The following is a 21,239-nucleotide window of genomic DNA, read 5'->3' as shown; positions in this document are numbered from 1 at the left end:
TGCGTGTGTGTGTGTGTGTGTGTGTGTGTGTGTGTGTGTGTGTGTGTATGATTTAACAGACCCAGAAGGCACTTTTGAAGAGAGGCATTGGTGCTCAGACAGTGATACAGACCTGTAACCCCGGCATGTGGACGGCTGAAGCAGGCGACGTGGGATGCACAGTGAGGTCCAGCTTTACATCAAGATCCTGCCTAAGGGGTGGCGGTATATCGGGGACAAGAAGGCACATGTGAAGTGCCTGCATTTCCAGCTCATGTGTGTCTGCATGGTGAATCCTGTCTGGTGTACAGTCAGCCTGAGGCCCTGTTTGTCCCTGTCTCCAGGTGCTACGCTACAATCTCCACCACGCAGCGGCCACAGAGGACAGTAGGAGATAAGAATTTCAGCATTCCATAAGTGGTAAATGGAGAGCTGGCTGTATGCCTGGAGTTCCTGGTCAGCCAGGCTTGCATGGCCTGCGGGATGCTTTTCCATTGTCCAGTTCTAGATGCAATCAGCAAGTTCCAGACGGTGGGAAAACCTACACACACACACACACACACACACACACACACACACACACACACACGCATGTACACACACACACACACATACACACGCACACACACACAGCCTGGTTGTGTCAGCAAGTGAGTTACAGGAGGAGAAAAGAGTAGGACCTCAGTTGTAGAGAACTGACAACGTGACGTCAGAGCGATGGGTTCTGGTTTGAAAAGATAAAAACAAACATCTCCTGTGACATCTGAGACAGGTGGGGATCTGGACGTGGACAGGCTCTTGCTATTAAGGGACTTGGGTTGTATCACTGAGGCGAGTGATGAAGACATGAAGCCTCCCTTGCGATTCTAATTCTGCATGGCATCAAAATTCTCCACCGTACAGTGTCTTTAGAAAGGAAAACAAGAATTCCAGTTTTAGCAAGGAGAAGCATCCCAGGAATAAACACCGCCATTTCCCAGACTGCTGCGCTGCAGTCCTCTGGAGACCACGAGCTCTGATAAGTCAGTTGTATTTGAAACAAAGTCTCCCTCTCTACACAAAGCTCTGGTTAGAGGGCAAGCAGGTCTGTCATCTGTCTAAGAGCTGTGGCGGTTACTGCTAGTTTATTGAAAGAAAGCAAACACGTTAACTCTGGGTCAAGATCTTATACTCACAGCACCCCATGACATGGCTGAGGCCCTTGAGGATCACCAGAACACTGCTGTCCAGTGACGGTGTGACCCAGTAGCAGGCCTTACTCTGGCCCACTCGCGAGTCCAGTTTGAGAATCTCACAGCCATCGATTCGGCTACCCTCTGGCCTGGTGATGCAGGTACACTTGTCCCTGACTCTCAAGAGATGAAAGATGGAACCAGGTCCATGGGAGCTGCAATAGTGACAGAAAAGATTTGAGCCCAAGCCTGGTACCTCGCCCCAGACAGCAGAACTGATTGATCTGACCCAGGTTCTCGGATGGGGAAAAGGAAAGTCCACCACCATATACACAGACCGTCAGTTGGTATGCTTTTACTACAGGGCATGTTCACAGTACGATCTATAGAGAAGGAGGGCTTCTCACCACTGGGAAAAGAATATTTAAAAATCTTGGCCCTCCGAGAGACTTCTGGCTTCCCCTACAAATTGCTGTCCGCCACTGCCACGCTGCTGACCTGGCTGCCAGATAAACAGCCCTAAGACTAGTCGGGTCTGTTCATGTTTTGATGACACACCACCCCTGGTGCTGCCATGGTAAAGAAGAAACAGCTCAAACCCACAGGTTGATGGAGGACACCAGAGAGAAAGAGCATTCTCCCAGAAACAGCTGGCAGGACTCTGGTAACTGACCTTTACCAGGCTACTCATCTGGGGTCCACAAAACTTTCTGAGTTGCTCAGGCCAAGGTATGCTATACCTAGACCAGACAGCCTAGCGCGTGATGTCTCAGCCGGATGCCAGGTTTGTGCTCAAGTGAATCCAAAACAGAAACCCCTTACCCAGGAAGGGCTCCAAATGAGACCAACAGCCCAGTGAACTCTGGGAAAACTGACTTCACCAAGATCCGGCCTGCTGGGGGAAGATAAAACACTTGCTAGTTTTTATAGATATCTATATATCTATGAGTAGAAGCATTCCCCATCCAGACTGAAACTGCTCATATAGTAGCTAAAAAGCTCCTCCAGGAACTGGCCTCCTGATTTGAACTTCCCCTAGCAATGGAGTCTGACAATGGCCTGGCTTTCATAGCCCAAACCTCTCAATAAACAGTCAAAGCTTTAGGTATAAATTGAAAACTCTGTTGTGCATATAGACCTCAAAGTTCTGGACAAGTAGAAAGAATAAACAGGACATTAAAAGAAACTCTAACAAAACTCTCCTTAGAGCCCAGCAAAGGAGGGATAGGCTTCCCTCCTTTACCTTGCTTTGGCCCACTGCACCCCATGAAGGGAGGGATTCACCTACCTCCAGGAGATTATGTTTGGAAGAGTCCACCACCACCGCTTCCCAGGCTCAGAGACCATCAGTTGGCAGAACTCTCTACCATTCCTTTCTCAAGTCATTACTAGCCGTCCAGTTCTCCATACAGGCTCTTCATTAAACTATCTGACAGATCCAGCCCACCTCTGAGTCCACCACCAGGTTCCCCTTCTTCCAGTCCAGCGATAGCATCTAAGTCTAGGTCAAGCGAGTAGCCACACGGTGATGAATCTAACCAGAAAAGAACCCTACAAGGTTATTCTCTCCACTCCTATGGTGATGATGATAGTTGGCATTACAGCATGGATCCACCACACCCAGGTCAAGAAAACGGAAGCCACATGTGCCACTGACAAATGGACTGTCTCGGGACTATGGACCCATCGAAGTTAAGGTTTCATTGGGCTCAGGGTCCTTCTACTCTCTGCCCCTCTGCCTCCTCTTGACTCTTGTGTTCTGCACTATGGGTATGAATACAGGGTCATGGTCCCGCCCCCACCGCCCTTAGGCCTGGATCTGGGAACTAAGACAGACAGACACAGGGAAGGTGTGAGCTAGTGTGACTACAGACCGGCAACACACATCCATGTTGACCTTGACTTGCTGATGCCCTCTCGAAGTGTCTGATTGTATGGAGAAAAGGAACGATATGGGAGTTTATCCTTTGAGATAGGAATACAGAGCTCACAATTCTATGCATGCCCTGCAGCTGGACCCCCTGGTTGCCAGAAACAAGGGAACTTCCACTGCAAAAATAACTGGGGCGTTCTGAAATTTTTCTTTAGAAGGTTCTGGCCTTGGGGAAACAGGAAAAACCTGGGAAAACAGACTGTATGCCACAGAAGGGGACCCAGGGGATAGAGTAGATCATTTCCAGCCAAAAGTCACCCAGCATTGCTGGTTGTACTTTGACAGCCCACCCCTGTACTACAAAGGGATAGGAACTAGCTAACCAGACTATCACTCCATTGGCTGACAAAACTCACCGTGACTGGGGGCAGCCCAAATGAATGTTAGAGGACCAATAAGAGGCTAAAACTTGCCTAACATCCAAAACTTTTAGCCTAGACACTTCCCGTTATTCTGATGCCTGCTACTCTGCCTCATGGGTTAATTCATATGGATAACAAAAATATTACTGGGCCTCTGAGACTACTTGGTGGACATGTACTAATGATTTGACTAAATGTGCCTCTTCTGAGGCTTTCCAAACCAAGTAGACAGGTTGACCAGGACCTAGAGGAATTAAAAGTTTCTGTTTCTGAATTAAAACAACAGATTCTCTTGCAGAAATGGTCCACAAAAGTGGAGAGGCTTAGACTTCTCGTGAGATAAAGAAAACTATGTATGGCTTTGGGAAAAACCCGTTGTTCCTGTGCTAATTGGTCAGGGGTAATTAGAGAACATCTTGCCATGGCTGGAGAAATAATTGATGCCAGCCTCTGTTCTCTTGATCCCGCCCCCCTAACTACTATGCTGTCAGCACTGGCTAATCCTTTAATTCTCGTTCTGATTAGATTAACAGGAGAGGTCCCGCATCTTAAACCAAAACAGGATGAATCCACTATTTGACTCACTAAGACAAGTGGAGAATGTAACAGGGCCCCAGACCTGAACGCAACTGACTCCATGATGGAAATGTCATTCAGGCTGTAAAGCTCAGCACATACACAGCACCACCTGCCAAAAATGAAAGCAAAGACCTAATCCATTGAAGTCCATAGTTCTGGGAATGTCTCTAAATGTACTAACTTTGCTTTTGAGCTTCTGTAGTTCTGTTTCTGGCTAACTGCTCTTCTTAACTGAAGTATGTCAACCCAAGATATGGATTTTGTGCTTAGAAGCTCATCCTGAGAAAGTCTTGGGGCTTCACTGGGATCCTGAACATCCAGTATAGTCATCAGCCAGCTAATAAAGACTTTCTATTGGCTTGAACCCATGTCCGAGCAAACTTCTCTGGTGGATACCCCACAACAGTAGGAAATAGACAAAGTCCCCTCCCTTCAGGTTCCCTGGTGGCTTCTGAAAGAGTTCCAAGCACAAGACTAGCTAAAACTGCTTTCCCAGGGTTAGCTAATTAGTTAGTCTGCCTAAAGCCTCATAGAAGCTACAGTTAAACTTTTTACAGACAAAGTCTCTTGCCCCAGGCTGCAAGGGAAAGCTGAGTGAGAGACTTAACCTAATGCTGAGCATTAAGCCCTGGTCTGAAGGCAAACTGGCCAGGGCCCTGGGCTAAAGTGGACTCTCAGGGGCCAGCTAGAGTGCTGCAATTATCTCCATATCCTTCACAGAAGAACGGCAGAGAACCTTCTGCTGGGCAGTGGTGGCGCACGCCTTTAGTCCCAGCACTTGGGAGGCAGAGCCAGGCAGATCTCTGTGAGTTTGAGGCCAGTCTGGTCTACAGAGCGAGTTCCAGGACAGGCTCCAAAGCTACACAGAGAAACCCTGTCTCGAAAAAATGAAAATAAACAAACAAATAAATAAATAAAAATAGAATATCAAATGAATGAGCACTCAAGATACAGATATGTAGGGACTGTTTATATGGAGTTCTGTAGATTGCATCTGTGTGTGTCTGCAGTAGATTTGGCCATTTAAAGCAATGGGGCAAGTCTGCAAATAGCTGAGGTGGCGATAATGTCTGAGGTATGTTCTCATACAGTGTGGAAGCCAGCCTCCCAACTGCTCCCTTGGGCTGCTTACTTGTGCTACTTGAAAGTCTCAGCCTGTGCAGAATCGTAGCTAGTCTGTGTGAACAGGTAGCATATGGTGGAAGTGACGGTGTGTGACTTCTGAAGCCAGGTTTTACAGCTTCACTCTTGTTTTTCTGGGTCACTTGTTTTGGGGGAAGCCTGCCTTCGTAAGATCGCTCACGCGGCCCCATGGAGAGGCACACGGAGAGGAATGGGAGTTCCCTTCCAGCCCTCCGGAGAAACTCCACTGGTGCTGCGTCCCAGGCCTCAGAGATGTCTACAGTTGACATCATTACCATCCAGGATCTCAGCCAGCCTCCACCACACAACACCAAGGTAGACTCGTGAAGACCAACAGTTCAGGAGGATTCATGACTTCAGAAACTGCATGTTAATAAGTGCTTGGTTAAGCCACAGAATTCTGAGGCCATGTATGCACAAATACTACTAGTAAGTAGTACTACTCAAATGTAAATATGGGTAGAATACACATGCTTGTCCATTGTGGTGGTATTTTACTTGTACTGAAATGTGATTTTAATTGTATGTTAATAAATAAAGTTGTCTGGGGGTCAGAGCTATTAGAGCCATAGCAAGTGCATGGTGGCGGTGGCGCACGCCTTTAAGGACCTGGAGGGCGGTACATTCAGGCAGTGACGAGGCAGTCACATGTTTGGGTTTACAACCAATGAGAAGGCAGAACAGCTAGTCTATATAAAGACACACACAGGAAGTAGGTCCCCTTTTTCGGAGAGCTCTCTTGGCTGAAGAGGATCCCTGAATCAGGAAGGGTGAGACTCTTTGCTCTGACCTCTTGGCTTTCTTCTCTGAATCGGCTCTGTGTTTCTTATTTAATAAGACCGTTGGTTACATCTACATTTGGCACCCAACGTGGGGCCTGAACCCACGACCCTGAGATTAAGAGTCTCATGCTCTACCGACTGAGCTAGAACTTTCCAAAGTGTACACAGAGTAATTGGGGTCTGATGTGGATGGTTGGGAAGGGTTATTTTTCACTGTATTCTTTTCTTTTTTTTTTTTTAATATAAACTACTGATTTGTAATTTTTTCATATATTTGAATAGTCACGAAGGTGTGGCATTATTTGAGGATTAGGAGGTATGGTCTAGTTGGAGTAGGTGTGGCCTTATTGGAGGCAGTGTATATCACTGGGGGTAGCTTTGAGGTTTCAAAAGCCCATGACAGGCCCAGTTAGCTCTCTCTCCTCCCTCGAGGATCAGGATGTGGCTCTCAGCTACTGTTCCAGCTCTATGCACGCTCTCTGCCATGATGATAATGGACTGACACTCTGCAACTCTAAACAAGCCCCCAGTCAAACGCTTTCTTTTATAAAAGTCACTGTGGGGAAAAAAAAAAAAAAAAGATACCGGTAAGCCACGAGCCACGTGGCAAGGCTTAGATTTATTTGCCGGGCAGTGGTGGCACACGCCTTTAATCCCAACACTCGGGAGGCAGAGGCAGGCGAATCTCTGTGAGTTTGAGACCAGCCCAGCCTGGTCTCCAAAGCGAGTTCCAGGAAAGGCGCAAAGCTACACAGAGAAACCCTGTCTCGGAAAACCAAAAAAACAAACAAACAAACAAAAAAACCCAAAAAAACAAAAACAAAAAAGTCTCTGTGGTCATGATGTTTCTTCACAGCAATAGAACAGTGAGTAAGACAAGGATAATAAGCATAAACCAGACATGATGGCTCACTCCTGTAACCCCAGAATTTGGGAGGCTGAAACAGGAAGACTGCCATGAGTTCAAAAAAATAGTGGGCAGTGGTGGCCTTTAATCCCAGCACTTAGGAGGCAGAGGCAGGTGGCCTGGTCTACAGAGTGAATTCTAGGACAGCCAGGGCTACACAGAGAAATCCTATCTCAAAAGAACAAAAACAATCGTAAAAAGAAAAGATATTTCTGTGTGTGTGAGGCAGGATTTTCCCTTCTTCTCCTTCCTTCACACAAATAAACACACAAGCTGAAGGAAGTTGTTTTTTTTTTTTTTTTTTTTTAAAAAAAGTCCATGTATTGTTTATAAACCAGTCATACACCAAAGGGATTTTTAAAGCCACAAATACAGTCCGTCTATAAAGTGGGTCTGGAGTCATGAACCTCTGCAACAGCTGTAGTATCTTGTTTGTGCTCTTTTCCAAACAGATGTGCAGACTTTAATTCCATATTTGATAACAGTTGAACAAAACTGACAATAAATATTCCAACAACAGTTTTTAAAAAATACTAAATGGTACCTGAAAGCAGACAGGGCGCTATTTGGTGGGGGAGGGAGGGAAATACCGTGGGAGGGGGCGCACATGAGGGAGAGGGAGGTGTGGGGGAGGGAATATGATGGTAGGGGAACTGACACTCTAATGATCCATTATCATGTAAATGTCTTAAGTTTGCACACTACAGTTTAAAAAAGTAACTTAAAAATAAAAAAAAGCCACTAAGTGGTAAATGTTATTTGCAGTTGGCAAAACACTCCATTACCCACACTGATGTAAGTAAAAAAAAAAAATTATACAAAATTTATATTTACAGGTTTAAGATCCTCATTCTCTTTTTCTTGACTAACAGACATACAAAACTACAAGGGAGTAATAAAGGAACCGAAAATCCCAATAAACCAATAGGCAAATTTCATAAAAATGACCATAAGGAGGCCCAAAACATTGCTATTGGTATTTCTTTTCAAACATTACTGTCCTGGTGGGCGGCAGTAGTGTTCCGCTCCATGGTTCTGTGCATGTAGACATCACTGAGGTTTGTAGAGCGGCTGCCCCATAAGCAGAGCTCTGGTTATTGAAGCTGAGGGGTCTGCACACTGAACAAGATCCCCAGGGGTTCTGATGAAATGGTGCAAGAATGTAACCACTGGCATTTGGATTCTACTGTCCAATGAAAGCTCACTGTTGCAGGTTAGAATTCCGGACAGGAACTTCATTCACAGCTGGTCTCCTCATCTCATCCGAAAAGTCAATCAACTAGACTGAAGCTTACGAGGGCCTTGGGTTCTGACAAAGCTGTGATGAAGCCCAGATGCAGAAGAAATTGTTTCAGCTAGAAACTTAGTCTTCTTGCCAGGTGTAGCTTTTGCAAGCACTGGATTTCTGCCTTCTTCTTTCATCACTTCCACAAAATATGTGTTTCTCAGTTCATTCAGTCTCGGGGACATCAGAGCAGAATTCTGATACTGACGCCCATGCTTGTGATCAGTGCTGAGACCAGCTTGGTTAGAAAATGACAGCCCCATGTCTTTGCATCCCCACCCCTCGCACACACAATATAGCAGGCTTGACATCCTCAGGTACCGCTCAGTAGGAAGTTTTAACACTGGTTGAACTTGAAGAGTAAGAGCTGGATTTCCTGGAGAACTTGTTGGAGGTGAGGGATACTTGCATGCGGTTCACGGTGCGGACGCTTCGACAGAGGAGTGCGTTTTTGGCGTGATCCCTGAAATCTTGGGAAACAAAGTAATAGACAAAGGGGTCGATGCAGCTGTTGAGGGTCGACAGGCAGAGGGCGACAAGGTAGAGGGCATAGACGTGGCTCTGGCCCCGGTTTTTAATGAGGAAATAATGCACAACCAGCAGAAGATTGCTGGGAGTAAAGCAGATGAAGTACATGGCTAGGACGGTGACAATGAGTCTGATCGCCCTTTGCCTTTTCTTCTCGGAGTGCTCATCCATGGCAGAAGAACGAAGCGTTTTGATCATGAGTACGTAGGCAGATGCAGTAAGTAAGGCTGGGAACAGAAAGACTCCGATGGCCAGAGAGAGGAAGTAATTGAACATGTCCCCCACCAACACCTCCTCCGGCAGCACATCGTGACAGGTGGTGATGTTCAAGGCTGGAATGTAGATGGTCTGCTTCATGACATACAAGGGGATGGTGACCAGAAAAATCAGAACCCAGATTGCCAGGGAGACACCAATGGCAACATTTGCTTTCTTCCTGGGGTGTCCCATGGGGTTTACGATCACCCAGTACCTCTGCACACTGAGGCAGGTCATGAAGAGGATGGAGCAGTACATGTTGCCGTAGAAGAAGCCGATAAGCACCTTGCAAAGCGCATCCCCATACATCCAGTTGTTGCCGTGGAGGTGGTAGGCAATCTTCAGGGGGAACCAGATGACGGAGAGAAGGTCTGCCAAGGCCAGATTGGCCATGTAAATCACAGCAGGGTGCTTTTTCTTTGTCCGGAAAAGGAAGACCCAGAGGGCCATGCCATTGCTGGGCAAACCAATCACAAATACAATAGTGTAGATGACCGGAAGAAAGACAGTGGTCAGCTTCCCGGTGAGGACAGATGTAGAGAACTCATCAATGGAGAAGCCCGGTTCTACTGTAACCCCTTTCCCAGAGACCGGAGGGGGAGTGGCCACTCGGCCAATGAGACTTCTTCCTTTACCGTGGGTTCCTGTACAAAGAAGGCAGAACAGAGTTGTTACCTAGGCAAATGGTCCAACAACAAGGCTGCTTTGCTTAAATGACAATTTCAGACGAACACACACAGATGCTATTAGAGGATTGCAAATACTATTTTCTTTGAGTGATGGTACTGGGCAGGGTGGGTTGCCAGCAGTTGAATTCTAATTCTTATGCATGCTAGGCAAGTATTCTACCACTAAGCTACATCTTCAGGCCCAGAGATGAGACTTTTTTTTTTTTTTCCAAACTGTGCAAGTTTGGGGTTGCATGTTGAACACTGACTTCTGGGAATCTTAAGGCTGGCAGTTTTTCAATTTATTCTTTAAAAATAGCTACACTCATTAGTTCTGTTATTTAGCCACACATCCATCAGCAGTCTTTGATGGTTAGTTTAAAAAAAAATCAGTCTACAATTATGTGGTAACTCTTCCAGAGTCTCCGGTTCAGTAGTTCTGAACCTTCCCAATGCTGCAACCCTTTAATACAGTTCTTCACGTTGTGGTGACTCCCAACCATAAAATTTTCATTGCTACTTCATAACAGTAATTTTGCTACTGTTAGGAATCATAATGTCAATATCTGATATGCAGGGTATCTGATATGTGATCCCTGTGAAAGTCGTTCAACCCCTGAAGGGATCGGGACCCACAGGTTGAGAACCACTGTTGTAATGTGTAAGACAGAAGCCCTGCCTTGCTGCCAGCTGCCGTGGAACAATCCTTTTCTACACTATGAATATCTATTACTCTCATTTGCTAATAAGAAGCTGATTGGCAGATAGCTGGGCAGGATGAGTTTGAGTACCAGAGACAGACTAGGAGAATTCTGGGAGGGGAAAGGGCAGATTCAGAGAGTTGCCAGCAAGACAGAGAATGAGTTGGACACACAAAATGGGATAGAGGCAAAAGCCACTAGCCTCGGGGCAGTACATGAATTAATAGGAATGGGTTAAGTTGCAAGAGCTAGTTAGTAATAAGCCTGATCTATCGGCCAAACATTTACAATTAATAAAAGTCTCTGGGTGGTTGGGATAGGAAAACTCCAATTACAGCCAGCTGCCTCTGTTCTCATTTTATAGTGTCCATCTACCCTACTCTGGCCTTAAGCCAGAATCCAGCCTGGCTGTCAGTCATGCCCTATCCCAGAGACCAGCCTAGGGAGATTCCAGGACCATGGGGGCATCCCCTTGTCCACCCACAAGAAATACACTACTATAATGGGTAGGTATTTCCCACCTCTATGCTGCCTTTATATAAACACCCTCCCACGGAGCTCAGTTGGCAGACAAGTCTTTTAGTATCACTGTACCGATGACACAAGTGTGTTCTAGCTTTCCAGCATGTAACAGCAAGCTTAACTCAGGGTGCTTCCCCCATATTATGACTTGATCATTCAGAACCACAGATAAGCCTGGGTGTGGGAACACATGCCCGTAGTCTCACTACTTAGAAACCTTAAGTGGATGGATTGTTTTAGCTTAGGAATTGGAGACCAGCCTGGGTGGCAGAGTGAGCTCCCATGGAAAGCAAAGCAAAACAGAACCAAACCCACCAACAATGGCTGGCATATCCATTCTTCATCTTGCCCCAACCTGCATGCCCTCGTGGACCTGAAGGAGGAGGCGAAGGCACTAAAGAACTTTAATGAGGAGCCTGAGTCCCCTACCATGAGGGAACACCTGTGCACTGTTCATGGGCCGAGGAAGATAGTAGACTTCTCCTGACTTCTCCTAATTTCCTGTGTGCTCAGCTACTGTCAGATGCTCGGCCAGCTCCAGGCTCAGGTTCTCCAGCACTGTTCACTTGAGAAGGTTTCTGTAGGTAGGACTATCAGTGAAGGGGAGTGGAGGAGCGTTGCAAGTCACAGAGACCCACAGTTCATTTTCATTTACTGTGGAAAAATGAAGGTGCCCTGTGCCCTAAAGGAAGTTCATGTCCTAATGCCCCGTAGACAAGGAGCTTTGCTGCCCTAGTGAACAATTTTCAGAACATCATCCTGGATTATCCAGTCAGGCCCTCAATCCAATGACAATGGTCTTTTATGAAGGATGGGGCTGAAGAGATGGCTCAGAGGTTGGGAGCACCGGGCTGCTCTTCTAGAGGACTTGGGTTCAGTTCCCAACACCTACATGGCAGCTCACAACTGTCTGTGGCTCCGGTTCCAGGGGACTCAACACCCTCACACAGACATACATGCAGTCAAAAATACCAATACACATAAAATAAAAAACTTTAAAAAAAAAAAAAAAGACTGGGAGGCGGTGATGGCACATGCCTTTAATCCCAGCTCTCAGGAGGCAGAGGCAGGCGGATCTCTGTGAGTTCAAGGCCAGCCTGGTCTACAAAGCGAGTTCCAGGAGAGCCAGGTCTGTTACAGAGAAACCCTGTTTCAAAGAATAAAAAATAAAAAAAGTCAGGAGGAAGTTCAGGAGAGAAACGGAAGCAAAGACTGGAAAAAAAAAGTCATGGAACAAGCCAAGGGACACCAGGAGCGGCAGCACCCACCCAGAAGCTGGAGATGGTATGGACGGTCTCTCCCTCAACTACTTTCATTCCAGACCTCTCCTCTTCAGAGCCACGGCTCCTCTACCTATCTCTACAGGACCTTGGACTGGAACACTGAGTGCCCAAAGGCCACACATAGAACCACAAAGAATTACGGGAACATGGCGGCCATCATACAGGTGAGCACTAACTCATGGTGGGTCTGGTATTGCTATCTGCACTGTACGCATGGAACTGTATCACATTCACAACAAACCAGACTATTACATCCTCATTTTATCAATAGACACTAAGGCACAAATCAGTAAGCTGGGTAAACGTCCCAGAATTAAGCAGTTACGTAAGGAGATTACACTTTAGCCTTAGTTAGCTCATTACTAGAATCCATAGTTTTGCTCACTATGCCCCACCACCCCCTAACTGATACTACATGTTGGAACCCATAGAGATCAACTACATGGACTCCACACACACATATTTTCTCAAACAGAATATCTAAAATTTTTAATTTACCATATTAAAAGTCACCTTCTTTAACATGAGCTCCTCCTTCACTAATTCACAGTCACCTGTATTAATGTCAACACGTTCTGCAAGCCATTCAGAGGTGTAAAAGAATCTTGCAAATCTTCCACAGCTGTCCAGAGGGTGGTGCATAGCACAGATGGACCCTGTAAGTAGCTCCGGGGACTCCATTCATCTATGAAGGCATCTAGGCCAGAAACAGCCCACCGGGCGCTGATTCAATGGGTGTAATGTTACTTTTGTGTTGCTGTGATAAAATACCTTGACCAAGGCAACTTACAAAAGAAAAAGTGTATTTAGGGATACGAAAGCATCCCGGTGGGGAGGCATGGCTGCAAGCTACAGGTATGGGGACAGGAACCGGAAGCTCAGAGCTCACATCTTCAAACACAAGCAGGAAGCAGAGAAGGAACACTGAAAGCCGCAGAGACTTTTAATCACAAAGCCTGCCCCGAGGGACAGGCTTCCTCCAGCATCCTCATACTTCACACACCTCCCCAAACAGCGCCACCAACTGGGGATCAGCTTTTCAGATATCTGAGCCTAGGGGGGACATTCTCCTTCAAAGCACCACAGTGAGTTACCCGGAGCTGCTTCTGTGGGCAGTGGCTGAGACTTTAGAGTTCTCAGATTTTCTTCAGTTCCCAGAGGAAGTTACACAATATTCTCTAAAAGGGAGAGGCTCTGAGCCTAACCATGGCCTGTTTATCGCTATGAGGGTCACAACAAGAGGTGATTAGACACTCTGAAGAAACCTTGCTGGAGTGGATGGATGCTGACCTCATCAGGGTCAGAGTACGCCTGGGCAGATGCAACCCAAGAGATAAGGAATGAGCAACTAGGGGCAGCAAGATGGCTGAGTGAGCTAAAGGCGTTTGGTGCCACGCCTGCCTACTTGACTCCCAACCCCAGAAGGCACATGGTTGAGAGGAACAAGTCCCACAAGTTGTCTGCTGATCTCCCCGTGTACCATGGCATGTACACACACACACACACACACACACACACACACACACACACACACACACACACACACACACACACACAGAGAGACAGAGACAGAGAGGCTTATACCCAACATATGTATTCCTCACAGTTGTGTATGGCAATCAGCAATGGGACTCCCAGCATGGTTAGGTTCTGGTGAGGGCCCTCTTCCAGGCTGCAGGTTGCCAGCTCTGGCTATGTCCTCACAAGTTGTAGTTTTCTTGTTGCTAGAATTGACAGCATTTAACTAAGGGAGGAGGAGGTGTTTATTTTGGCCCACAGCAGGAATGTGAGGCAGGCCGTCACATTTCATCTACAGGAAATGAGCAGAAGGGGTCAACGCTGCGCTCTGCTTGCTTCTCCTGTGTGTTTTTATTTTCTTTTTATTTATTTATTATATATACAGTGTTCTGCCCTCATGTATGCAAGAGGGCACCAGATCTCATTACAGATGTGGTTGCTGGGAATTGAACTCAGGACCTTTGGAAGAACAGGCAGTGCTCTTAACCCCTGAGCCACCTCTCCAGCCCACTCCTCCTGTTTTTTTCAGGCTGGGGCTCCAGATCTTCCCTCCTCAACTGTACTGTTCTGAAAACACCCTCATAGACACACCCAGAGGTGTGTTTCTGTGGTGATTCTAATCTGGCCATGCCGACAAAGAAGATCAACCATGACAATACCCAAGAAAAAGGAAAACATGTCCACACAAAAACTTGTGCAGGACACTCAAAGCAGCATTATTCATAGTAGCCCTAAATAGAAACAACCCAAATGTCCATCAACACAAAAACTGATAAACCAAATGAGGACTGTCCACACAATGGAATGGTATTTAACAATGAATAGAAAGATGAGGTACTGAAGCCAGACATGGTAATGCGTGCTTCTCGTGCCAGCGCTTGGCAAGCTGCTTCTTGCCAGTAATCAAATGTGCTCAGAATAGTTGCAGTGATCGTCACAAGTCTGTGAGTATACCAAAAGCCACTGAACTCTCTTTAGACGGGCTAATTGTGTATCATGCAAATTGTCTGGCATAGAGAACCTAGTAAAGTTATTAGAAGTAGCACAAAGAGACGGGCTGGAAAGTGGCAAGGGCAGAGATGAAACACATCTAGCCGAGGATTAGTAATTGCTGGCATTGAGTGGGTTCACTACTGAGGGCCTACTGCCTAAGGGTTAAACGGTCTCATGGAACCAAATGTGTAATAAATAAGTCAGTGAAGTTCATGTAAAAAGAGACCCGCCGGGCGGTGGTGGCGCACGCCTTTAATCCCAGCACTCGGGAGGCAGAGCCAGGCGGATCTCTGTGAGTTCGAGGCCAGCCTGGGCTACAGAGTGAGATCCAGGACAGGCTCCAAAGCTACACAGAGAAACCCTGTCTCAAAAAACCAAAAAAAAAAAAAAAAAAAAAGAGACCCAAACACACATTAAATAAGAATGCTAAAATAAAGAGAAAAGAGGAACAAGGAAAGATATTATAACAAAAAAAATACGGCTTAGGCTAAAAGTAAATACTATCTAGAAAAATAAAAAGAGGGGCACGAGGAAGAAAACGCCATAGGAGGAGGAGAGGAGGAGAAGGCAGAGCATTCTTAGATTATCCCAAAATCCAACCTAGAAATGCCGTGCTAAGGGCTGGGGATGCACCTCAGTGGTGAGGTGTTCACCTAGCATGGGCAAGGCTTGATTTCCAGACTGTCTCCCCAACTCCCACCACACACACAAATAGAGCTGGGAGTCCCACCTTTCAACTTAGCACTAAAGAGTCTGAGACAGGAGATCATGAGTTCCAGGCAGGTCTGGGCTACACAGCAAGATCTTATAGCAACAACAACAAAAAACATAGCAGCTGTTCACATTAAGCCATTCTGTGACACTGTTCAAAGGTCCCTGAGGCATGGCCTCTGCCCATTCTGTATTCTACGCTGGTATCCCAGAGTCTAGCTGTCAACCAGGCTCGGTGTTTCAGAACTGAGCAGAGACTGGCAATGAACAGGAAGTGTGGCCACCTACTGTGTACCTGGCTCTGAGGACAGACTTATTTCTAGGGCTACAATCAACAGTTCCTGCCAAGCCTATGAAAACATACACCCACCACTGCTCAAGGCAACACCTGGCCCCTAAGATGGACAAACAGGAAACAGGCCTGTAATCAGCTTCGTTCCTAATTCACCATATCTCTAGCCCTAAGAGTAGACACTCACGGCCGGGCGGTGGTGGCACACGCCTCTAATCCCAGCACTAGGGAGGCAGAGCCAGGCGGATCTCTATGAGTTCGAGGCCAGCCTGGGCTACCAAGTGAGTTCCAGGAGAAGCGCAAAGCTACACAGAGAAACCCTGTCTCGAAAAACCAAAAAAAAAAAAAAAAAGAGTAGACACTCACCTCCCTGCAGGAAATACACTGTCAACTGAAAACAAACAAACAAAAAACTGATAAAACAATACGTTCTCATCTGCATAATAAGATTCTAATGTATATTTATTTGCAAAATCTTAAATCTAGGAAACTCACCACGCTATAAAAAATGTCTGTCTCCTTGAAGTGGAATGGCTGGGGAAGGGTCACACTTTCACCTTCCTGTTTTAGGTTTTCCGCTGCCCAGAATGCAAACTGATACAACCTTTTTGAAAGTCATTTGGCAAACGTATCAGAAGTTAAAATGTGCTTGTCTTGTGAGCTGTGATTTACTTCAGGGACCTGTCTCACACTGACTCTGCTGTGGAGAACATTTGCCGCACCATTGTTTACCATGGTCTAACAAAAATGATCATCTGGGTATCAAAAGGGGACTAGTTCAATGGTTTATGAGAGCTATAACTCTCCTACGAAAGAATGGACAGAAGTCTGTCTCCTGACCACAAATAGATTTATTATCGAAACACAAATAAACCACAGGACAGTTGTTGCAGGATGGTCCTTCTGTTGCTTAAAGGACTTCAGCTCGCAGTGGACATGGTGGCGATGCTTTGGCCCTTTCCCAAGCTCCTCACCCCAGAGTTCTTTTGCTACCAACTCTTGAGTACACAGGCTGAAAAGGAAAAGATTTAGTTGCAGAGCATCCCTCCCTAGGTACACTTTTAGCAAACTTTGCAAACTGTTCCCCCCGCACCCCAGGATAAACTGTTTTCCTCAACATTTGCCCAGATAATAAAACCATAAGAAAGTCAAATACAGACTTCGAGAGACATGAGCTTCCAAGGTTAATTAGTAACACAGGAAAGCAAAGGAGACCAACCCAAAGTCCCAGCTCCACCTTCATCACACAGCTCTTTCTACGACAAGGCTTGGGAGACATCCCATGGGTCTGTTCACAAAAACACAGATTTAGAAAGATGCAGCCAGGCTTGCCCGTGCTGGTCTACAATCGCAGCTACTCAGGATGAGGAACTAGAATCCAAAGTTCGAGGCCTGCCTGGGTTACCTAGTGGATTCAGGGAGAGTTTGGACAATTTAAGGAGACTTTGCCTCAAAATAAATTGCAAAATTAGGGCTGCGGTTTTAGCTCAGTGGCAAAGTGCTTTGCTAATTAATACACAGGAGGCCCTAGGTTTAGTACTTAATAAATGGGAGTGGGTGGGTGGGGTGTGTGTGCATATGCCCATGTTTTAAAGCCATTCAAAAAGGTGTTACTGACCTTGAATAATAAAACCCCATACTTGTACAAGACTTTCTATATTGGGGGAATGTGTATTTTATGTATTTCACATGTACAAAAGCATAGGAAAGATATAAATCAAAATGTTGGTAGTGGTTATTTTAAGTACCCATGTTTAGGATGATTTTTGTTAAATTTCTCCTCTTTCTAGTTTTCCTCTACAGTGACCACATATGACTCTTATAATTGAAAAAAAAGAATGTTGTCAGAAGCTGGAGAGACGGCTCAGTAGTTAAGAGCACTGGCTGCTCTTCCAGAGGACCTGGGTTCAATTCCCAGCACTCACCGGCCGTTCACAACTGTCTGTAACTCCAGTTCCAGTACATCCGACACCCTCACAAAGACATGAAAAACACCAATCACCAATGCACGGAATTTTTTTAAAAAATTAAACTAAAAAAAAAAAATGTTGTCTGGGCATTGTGGTGCATGTAATCTCATTACTCAGGAGGCAGAGACAGGAGAATTGCTGCAAGTTCAAGGCCAATGTGGTCAACACAGAGAATTCCAGGCCAGCCAATGATGCACAGTAAGCATAACTCAAAGAAAGAGAAAGAAGAAAGGGGTACAAAACAAAACCCACAAACAACAACAACAAAAACAATAAACAACAAACAGAAAAGAACCAGTCAGTAAAACTGAAATGGACTGAAGGCCTCATGGGAAGTGTCTCAGGCCCTAGTTAGTGCAAAGCCCAGCAGGATAAGAAATCAAAAAATAAATGTGGAGATGGAAGAGGGGGAGGCGATAGTAATAGTGACTGTATTGGAGAGAAGTTGACTTAAAAGCATCGTTGTCAATTCAGTGCCCCTCCCCCCGCCTGCAAAAATGGGGTTATTTTAGGTCGAGACCCCTTCCCTGAAACAATCTTTTGGAGATGGAGAAAAATCACATCCAATCTGCTCTTTAACAAATAAAAGAGCACACAGAAAGACCGGACCAGAGCGGCATGAGCAAAGACGTCCATTAACTTGCAGGAAACGCTTTCAAGGTGACCCGTGTCCGTAACCAAAATTAATTTTAATTGGGAGAAAAACTCCCTGTATGTAAAGTCTCTGTTACCAGACTCTTTAGGAAAGTTACCGGCTATGGAGTGTAAGTATGCATAGAGAAAAACCAAGGTGGGATATTAAGTAGCTTGGGTTAACAAGTAACCTGATTTTTTTTTTTTTTAATTGTTAAATCAAGTTCACAGTATACGCCAGGAACCTCTCCCTTCCCAACCTCCTCACTTAAACAAAGGGAGCCAAATAATCAGGGTATGTTTCCTATTCTGTGCGAATCATAAAAGTATTTAATCAGTTCCAACCACTTTTTTAAAAATTTGCACACACTAACCTTTTGTCCCTGAATTTTAAATTTCTAACTTTAAATGACAGTCAAACGGAGAGGGGTTAGACGCTCTTCCACGTCTTTCCAAGAGGGTTAAAAGCGAGAAATGACCTTTTACAGGACACCAGCAAGTTTAGCTGGGGAAATGAAAACGCCAGGTCTGGTTTTGCATCACAGTAGCCCTCCCGCCGGCTGTAAACACACCTACCCTACCCCACCCCACCCCACAGACTACAGTGGCCTCCCTGGCTTCTAGAGGCGCCAGTTCGAGCTCACCTGGAGCAGCAGCACCCGCCCAACCCGGCGGCCCGGCGCAAGGTGGCACCGAAGCACCGCCCCGGACCGCTCTCTTACAGTTCTGTTCCTAGGGCAGCCTCAGCGCGAGACCTGGGTGGCTGCCAGTGTGTGCTCCGGGTGGCGGGAAGGTCTCGAAGTCTGTAAGCCAGAACGTCACCTGGCCGAATATGGGGGTCCTGAAAGTTCCCCTTCTACCACCACGTGACAGCCAAACCTTCTGAGTTCCACACCCGACGCATCCACCGCGTTGCCAGGAACTGCGGCCACGGGTGGGTCTTGAACGCGGTGGTGCGACCCCTAAAGAAAGGGTTCAATGGGTTGGGCGAGAGCGCAAAACGCGAGGTGGGAACTTTCCAGGGCGCGGGCTCACCACTCACTCCTCCTGGCCTTGTGCCATCAACTGGCTGTAACCCAGTAGGACCAGACCGGAGGTAGTTCACAGGATGCGTGAAAAGCTCTTCATGACTCAGTGTTTGCAAAGAAACGACCCGAGGGAAGGGAGCCTGCGTCTTCAGGGCACCCCAAAGACGCGGGCGCTCCTTCCTTGCCTCCCCGAACCACACCGACAGGTAGAAATTGGAAGTGCCCAGACCATGATTGTCTCTAGCACGTCCTTGGCGGGGGGGAACTTCCCGGGTGTCCCACCTGATTGGTCAGGGACCCACACCCACACACAAAGCCACTGAGAGAGAGTCTAGGGATGCGCGGAGAAGTGCGCGCCTGCCCCGCTTCCACCACGAACCGGGAGCGTTCCTCCGCCGCTGGAGCCCTCCCTGGGCAGGGTTCTCACCTTGGGAGGTCCGGTTGCAGGAGACCGAGGTCGCCAGCAGGATGACGCCTCCCAGGAGCCCCGCCACGCTCAGACCTCGCATCCTCGCAGCAGCCCGGACGTCGGGCGGACGGGGAATCGGCCACCACTGGTTCGAAACTCAGAGCCCCACTCGGAGGACCGGGTCCCTTTGCCCTAACCCGAGCGGCGCTGTTATTTCCCTGGCCGGGATTCGTTTCAGTGAAACCCGAGCCTCTGGACGCACCTGCGGGAGGCCACGCCCCCCAGGAGGCCACGCCCCTCCCAGCCTTTTCCGCAAGCCCCACCCCGAGCCACCTGGCCCCGCAGCGCCTGCCCGCTGCTCCGCTGTGCTGGCCCGCGTCCACTTGGCTGCCAGAGTCGCCTGCGGGTGGGGCTGAACCGGTGAGGTGGCTACATTGGAATGCAAATGACAGGAAGGTTGGGACCCAGGGTTCTCAGAGCCTGGGCGACGTCCAAAACTACCTTTAACCTTTAATTACTTCAGAGAAACGGTGAGGTCATCCTCGCTCACCCCTTGTGAATGTTAGAAAGTCGAAGCGCCCTGCCTGTGTCTTTAGTAATTGGTGTGGAAGGCTTCGTGGTGTAATGGGCAGTGCGGGACCCGAAGTGCAAGGGTCTTTTGTTAGTTGTTGGTTGTTTTGTTGATTCTTGGTTCGGCTTTTTGCGAAAGCCTTCTCCCTCTCCCTCACCCACCTGACCTGGAACTTGTGGCTATTCTCCTGCCTCAACCTCCTCATTGACAGCCTGTGCCACCGGCGCAGCTGACAGTGAGTTTTTGGCTGAGCAGGGACAAGGCAGACTGCTGTGGACATCATCCAAAGGGGTAGGCAGGACTCGGTGCTCTAGAACTAGGTTTTCAGCTCACCTGTTGACCAGTGTCCTTGAGCAAACCTGGATGGGTGAGCTAGAGCGTGGAATGTGGATGGGATGAAACCTGCACTTGGTTCAGTAATGCTAGCTTGTCTAATGCCCACAGCACCCTGTATGCCCACTCCATCTATCTTCCCATTTTACAGAACGGGAAACGGATCTTTGAAAGTTTGTTGCCTCAAGTTACACAGTTCATAAGCACCGTTTGTAACTGTTCTTCACATTCAGGCTCAAGTCGATGACTGCCATGTTTTTCACAGATGATTCTCGATACCTAATTCCAACAGGGTCTCTTCCTCACTGTGATCCCATAATCCAAAAAAATATAGAAATATGGGTTTGAGGATGCAGCTCAACAGCAGAGCACATGCTTAGCATGTCCAAGGACCAGGGTTGGTTCCCCACCACAAGGACACACACAAGGATGGGAGAGGTATTGGAGGCAGGTGCCTTCGTCATGTTAGTGATGCACTGCTTTCAATTTACTCTTTAAATAGTAGAACAAAAGCTAGGTGTGGAGGCGCACACCTCTACTCTCAGCACTCCGGAGACGGAGGCAGGAGCATAAAGGGTTGAAGGCCGGCTGGGCTTAGCGGAACCCTATCTCAAAACAAATGGAAAATAAAAGTTAGAATACATCAAAGCTTACTGGTTTTTTTTTTTTTTTTTTTCAT

General features: G+C 47.1%; 1 protein-coding gene across 1 annotated transcript; it reads right to left on the bottom strand.

The window, feature by feature from the left end:
- Positions 1 to 7,143: 7,143 nt before the first annotated feature.
- F2rl1 (F2R like trypsin receptor 1) lies at positions 7,144 to 19,852 on the bottom strand. Its single transcript, XM_052742838.1, has 2 exons — positions 19,675 to 19,852; positions 7,144 to 9,572 (listed from the first exon to the last, which is right to left on the bottom strand). The coding sequence occupies exons 1-2, from the start codon at positions 19,754 to 19,756 to the stop codon at positions 8,467 to 8,469; spliced, it is 1,188 nt and encodes a 395-aa protein (XP_052598798.1). The 5' UTR covers positions 19,757 to 19,852; the 3' UTR covers positions 7,144 to 8,466.
- Positions 19,853 to 21,239: the final 1,387 nt, after the last annotated feature.

This window comes from Peromyscus californicus, unplaced genomic scaffold, assembly GCF_007827085.1.
Source record: "Peromyscus californicus insignis strain IS unplaced genomic scaffold, ASM782708v3 Scaffold_18__1_contigs__length_77618521, whole genome shotgun sequence".
NCBI classification, from domain to species: domain Eukaryota; kingdom Metazoa; phylum Chordata; class Mammalia; order Rodentia; family Cricetidae; genus Peromyscus; species Peromyscus californicus.
The sequence above is the reverse complement of the archived record's forward strand: the minus strand, read 5'-3'. Positions and strand labels throughout refer to the sequence as shown.